The sequence below is a fragment of the Mus pahari genome, chromosome 12 (genome assembly GCF_900095145.1).
Source record: "Mus pahari chromosome 12, PAHARI_EIJ_v1.1, whole genome shotgun sequence".
Taxonomy (NCBI): Eukaryota; Metazoa; Chordata; class Mammalia; order Rodentia; family Muridae; genus Mus; species Mus pahari.
Window position 1 is genome coordinate 4,577,815 of NC_034601.1, and position 5,809 is coordinate 4,583,623.

The 5,809-nt window shown below is 49.3% G+C and overlaps 1 protein-coding gene across 2 annotated transcripts in view; it reads right to left on the reverse strand.

Moving 5' to 3' along the window:
- The window catches only part of Tmem114 (transmembrane protein 114), a 15,539-nt gene that overhangs the window by 2,310 nt on the left and 7,420 nt on the right, over nucleotides 1-5,809 (reverse strand). Inside the window, exon 3 of one of the 2 annotated variants that reach the window (XM_021210023.1) lies at nucleotides 971-1,108. The exons of the other annotated variant lie outside the window; for it this stretch is intronic. Coding sequence (XP_021065682.1) covers nucleotides 971-1,108 — 138 coding nt within the window. The remainder of the gene's footprint in view (nucleotides 1-970; nucleotides 1,109-5,809) is intronic. 2 annotated transcript variants of the gene reach the window in all.

The following is a 5,809-nucleotide window of genomic DNA, read 5'->3' on the forward strand; positions in this document are numbered from 1 at the left end:
AAAAAAAAAAAACAAACAAACAAACAAACAAAAGTTTGGTGTGGTTTAAGGATGGTTTGGGGGTTCTGGAGGGTGCACTTTGGATTGGGTTTGATTCAGTACTGTTTTCTGTCTGTAAAAGTTACACCATATGGTATTATCTGGATTTCAGCTTGAGATCAACACTCGGTCTAATGGTTGTGTACCACCATGCCCTGAAGTGTGTCACCTTCTCGCATTAAACCCTGTGCATTTTCAGAGTGTGATGCACACGGCTGGAACGTGTGTGCATGGAGTAACTTAAGAAGCTGTTAAATACATGGGTCAACTCACACAACTTCTTTACATGGTGAAACACATAAAACCTCCCCTCTCGTCCACATTCAAGTGCAGGGCGTATGGATACACGGTCTGTGGGTACTGATTGTAATCACGAGAATGGACAATAGGTCCCTGAACTTATGCCTGCTAAATGAAGCTGAGGGCCATTCAGCCAGTGTGTCCCCAGACCCATCCACTGCTTCTACTGTGGTTCTGTTCTGTCTCACCATGACCTCTGCTTACTGAGAACCTGCAGCCCAGTGAAGCCATGTATGTGCAACGTGTCCTTCTGTGCCTGGTCAGTCTGATTTCCCACATCAGAACTGCTACTCAGCAGAAGGGAGCAACGGCAGCAGGTGTCGGCCCTCAGCTCTAAACCGGAAGCCAAGGCCATCCCCTGGGAGACCAGACAGGGGTGGCAGACGACACAGCTTTGCAGCAACATGCTAGGAATGACTCCTAAGGCTGTGCCCCACCCTGCCCTTCTCTTCCTTTATCGGAACCAGAGATCTGGGGAGCTTAAGGCCGGAAACCACTGCCTTTCCCAGCTACTGTCACAATGAGGGGAAGCCCTGAGAGAAGCTGAGACCTGCCCCTAAAGAGAGTGACAGCACAGCACTTACCATCAGTGCAACTGGAGAGCCTAGGCCCTGGGCAGGTGTATACCTACCTCCAAAGAGAAAGAGGGTCCCAGTGAGCAGCAGAAGGAGGTGAGCTCGGAGGAGGAAGCTCAGGAACCCGGTCATGCCCCCAAACACCATCACGATCAAACTGAGTGGCAATAAGATCACGAATGTCCCGTGCATAGCTAAGGAGAGGGTAACAGGCACAGAGGGTTACTAATGTCTAGCATCCAATCATTGACATATGTTTACCACGTACCCACAACAGTAGGTCTACACAACTACTTCTAGTGGTAGTTAAGAACCTTGGAGACTCCTGAATGCATGGTCTGAACTGTGAGCATCTTTGCACTTACTCTCTGCAACCCCTAGAGGGCAGTGTTGTATTATTTACTTATTCTCTCCGTGCAGACTCAAGAGCCCGCTATTCTAATGAGTGTGCAAATGAACAAGTACCTCTTAGAAATAAATACCACCAGATCTCCTGGGAAAATCTAGTTCCCTTCTAGCTGAGGACAGTGACAAGTGATGAGCAGAGGCGGTGGAGAAAGGACAGCTTATAAAACCCCTATACCTGGGGTTGAAGAGGTGGCTCAGTGGTTTAGAGTACATGTTGCTCTTGCAGGGACCTGGGTTCGATTCCCAGCTGTGAGAAATTAATTAATTTTTTTTAAAACGTACAAGGCCAGGTGTGGTGGCACACTCCTTTAATCCCACCACTGGGGAGGTAGAGGCAGGCGTATCTCTGTGAGTTCAAGACCAGCCTGGTCTACAAAATGTGTTCCAGGACAGCCAGGGTTGTTAAACAGAGAAACTGTGTCTTGAAAAGCAAAACCCTATACTCATATTCTGCTTCTGCCTGGTCCTGTCCCAAATTACAGACACATCACAAATTCAAGGCACATAACTCATTTTATCCTAGGAGGGGGGCATGGATCTAATCTCATCCCTAAGCTGGGGGTAGCTTTGCAAACCTCGGCTTTCTCATCTGTCAAATGGAGAGTCTGTGAGCTGGGGGCTCAGTACGTGAAAGGAAAACGCCGATCATGGTGGGGCTGGAGAGGTAGGTCTGTCCATTAAGCACCTATTGTACAAACATAGGGACCTGAGTTTGAAAGCTTAGCACTTGGGAAAGTGGGGTGCAACAGCAGCATCTGTAACTCCAGTACTAGGAATGTGGAAAGATGGATTCTCTTTTGTTTGTTTTGATTCTCAAGACAGGGTTTTTCTGTGTAGCCCTGGCTGTCCTGGAACTCACTCTGTAGGCCAGGCTGGCCTTGAACTCGGACATTTCACTGCCTCTGCCTCCTGAACACTGAGGTTAAAGGCACAGGATGGAAGCTCAGAGGGTGGCTCTGGGGATGTGGCTCCGTACACTGCTTGCCTACCGTTCAGGACTGTGTTCCAAACCCAGCACCAAGGGAAACTAGGTATGATTCTCAAAACATTTTAAGGGGTGCATGTAGCACCCTGAAGAGATGACTCAGCAGTTAAGAGCATCAGAAGCTCTTCTGGAGGATTTGATTCTAAGCACCCAAGTGGCAGCTAACAACCTTTTGTAACGCCAGCTCTAAGGGGGCCCAACATTCTTCCCTGGCCTTCATGAGCACTGCCCACAATGGGTGCATTAACATAACACACATACACATGTAGTAGTAGTGGTGGTGGTACTAATAATAACAATAATAATAACAATAATATCTCAAAAACAAGTAATTTAAACCAGACATTGTTGTGCATGCCTATAACCACAGTAGTTGAGAGGTAGAAGCAGAAGGATCAAAAATTCAAGGTCACCCTTAGTGACACCGTGTGTGCTTGGCCAGACTGGGCAACTTGAGACCCTGCCAAACCATAAACCGCCAGGGATTTATTTGCTAAGCTTTAGAGTCAAGGTATTGGAAATCCTGGTCCTCATCCCCACAGCAGGGGGTGGCCCTGCCTCTCAGCAGCCACTTTGGGGCAGCAGGCAGCAGCATTGACTTAGGCAGCTCCACTCCAGGTTCTCCCTCTGCCTCTGTCTCTTCTTTGTGTGTTTCCTCTTGTAAGGACACTCGTTCATCACAGGCCTTACAGCCCATTACACTAACCCAGGAGGACCTCAACTTGAGATCCTCAACTCCATTCACAGTGTTGCTCTTCCCAAACAAAGTCAGTCATTCACTGATTCTGGAGCTGAGGGCATGGGCATATCTTTTTAAAAATGTGTTCATTTAATGTAGGGGTGGCATGCCATGGCATGCATGCGGACATCGGAGGACAGCTTTGTGGGGTCAGCTCTCTCCTTCCACCTTTACGTGGTGCTGTGGTTTGAATACGAACTGTTCCCCCGTAGGCCTGTGTGTTTGAACACTTTGTCCCCAGCTGGAGGCAACGAGTGGTAAGGTCGTGGAACCTTTGGGAAGAGGGGATCTGCCAGAAAACATACATCACAGATGTCCAGCGGGCTTTGAGGCTTTATAGCCTGACCCCATCTTCCATTCAGTTTTCGCTTCCTTGGTGTGGATGCAATGGGACCAGCCTGCCTCCTGCTTCTGCTGGTGGCCTTGCCTTCCTGCCAGGCCCCTGCCTTCCTGCCACCCACCATGCCTTCCATACTGTGATTGAGCTCTATCCCTCTGGAACTGTGAGCCAAATAAGCCCTTTCCATTAAGTTGTCATTGTCATGGGTATTCTATTATGACAACAGGAGAAAAACCTAATGAACCTGGGTCTTAGAAATAGAACTCAGGTCACAAGGCGTGTGAGGCAGGCGCTCCTGCCTACTGAGCCATCATCTCTTGGATCCAGGTATGTTTATTTGTTAATAGTATCATTTACCACACTACCATACACCTTGGGTGGTACACAGTAGGAGTATCAGATATGCCAAGAGTAGACTCTCAATAGATGGTTGCTATGGTGAGCATGGTATCATAACATGATAGACAGTTGTATGGCGTCATTATAGATGTGAGTGTTATACTGGCTGTGGCTAGGATAGTGTCTCAGAAGCTTGGTCCTATCAGGAGGTGATGAAAACAGCAGGAGCTGGGCCTGGAGTGAGGTCTGAAGTGGATGGAAATGTACCTTCCAAGGACACGGTGGGAGCCTGCTCTCCTCTCATTCCTACATCCCGGCTGCGAAGGGAGCAATTTTGCTCAGCCAAGTGTCCCCACCACATTGTGTCACCACAGCCGCAAAGTGATGGGCCCAACTGAGAACAGCACAGTGTGACCTTCAGATCCCTGAACAAAAATAAACTCTCTGTGCTCATGAGTCGAACAAGTCAGGTGTCCTAATAAGAAAACCCTGACTAATCCGGCTGAGGGACGGCAGCAAACAGTAGTGCGCAGCCTGTAACACCGTGTATCCGGCATGACTGTTCCCCCGCGCAGCTTAATGTGCTAGGCATATTAATCCGTTCTTCTTACAGGCTCCATCATTTTCCTTAACATTGTGTATACACACAAATGTCTACTCATCCTCCATCTGACCCCCCACCCCCAAGGCTTTTCCCCACCACTTCAAACAAACACGGTAAACCTCATCCTAAAAATGTCACAGCGAACCAGGCAGTGGTGACGCATGCCTTTAAGCACTTGGGAAGCAGAGGCAGGTGAATTTCTGAATTCAAGGCCAGCCTGGTCTACAGAGTGAGTTCTAGGACAGCCAGGGCTACACAGAGAAACCCTGTCTGGAAAAGCAAAAAAAAACAAAACAAAACAAACAAACAAAAATGTCACAGAGGTCGTACAAGTGGCATCAGCGCGTTAAGATTTTTAAGCATGGGATTGGCTTTCCACAGACGCCCCAGAAAGGCTACCTTCACCAAAAGGCTACCTTCACCCAAGCCTTCACACTCCCAAGGAGGTGAGGCCCTACATTACTCAGCTGTGGCAAAACATCTGAGCGAGAGAAACATAAAAAGAAGAAAGGTTGCTTTGGGCTGAGTTTCCAAGGCTTCAGTCTATGCTCACCGGGTTTTCTGGCTCTCAAGCCGGTGACCGCAGAAACGCCATAGCAGACAAGAGCTACCCATCTCTAGGGAGTCAGGGAGAGATGGGGCAGCGGCGGGGGAGGCCAGGAACACAGTACTTCTCAGCCACTTCCTCAACCTGCTCCTACTAAATAAAGCTCAGACTCAGCCACAGACAACCACGGACACAGCTAGTGCCACTCAGTGACCTCTCTGCTCTTGCCGCCCAGTGACCTCTCTCTGCCCTCGACCCTCGGTGACCTCTCCACAGACCAAGACCGGGAGGGGAGATTCCATACCCAAAGCAGAACAGACTTTGGGGCTCTGGTCTCACTTGCTCTTTGCACCCCACCTTGCCTGCAGCACCACTCTGAGGAAATCACACGTTATTTCCCTGCTATGCCCGGAGCTTTGTGGTGTTGTGTTTTATGTCCCCTCTGGTTCCACCCCCGCTCTTCCATTCTCATTTCCCACCCAGCTTCATTTTAATTTTCCACACGACTGCAGCGCCCGTGCATCCTGAATGCCAGGAACCCAGTCTGGTGATTTTTACCCCCTAACCTCATCTTCTCTGAGATAGCCAGGCCAGGTCCCCAGCCTCAGTCAGCCTCTGCCACCAGCCTGTTTTGCTAGGGAAAGCATTTGACCCTCTGAGTCCTCATCTGACCAGCTTGAGCATGGCCACCTACTCAGAAGAGACACAGCTGAAGATAGATCTGGAAAGATGGGCCATGCCTCTGAAAAGCACATTCTAGCCCACCCCCCAGAACCGTAAGGCTTCTGGCTGTCTCTGGAATGTACTGACCCAATCCTAACTCCTGCATTGGCTTACTCATCCTCCTCAAAGTCTCTTGCCTGAGGCAGAATAGCCTGAAACTCTGGCCCAGTGTGTGTGTGTGTGTGTGTGTGTGTGTGTGTGTGTGTGTGT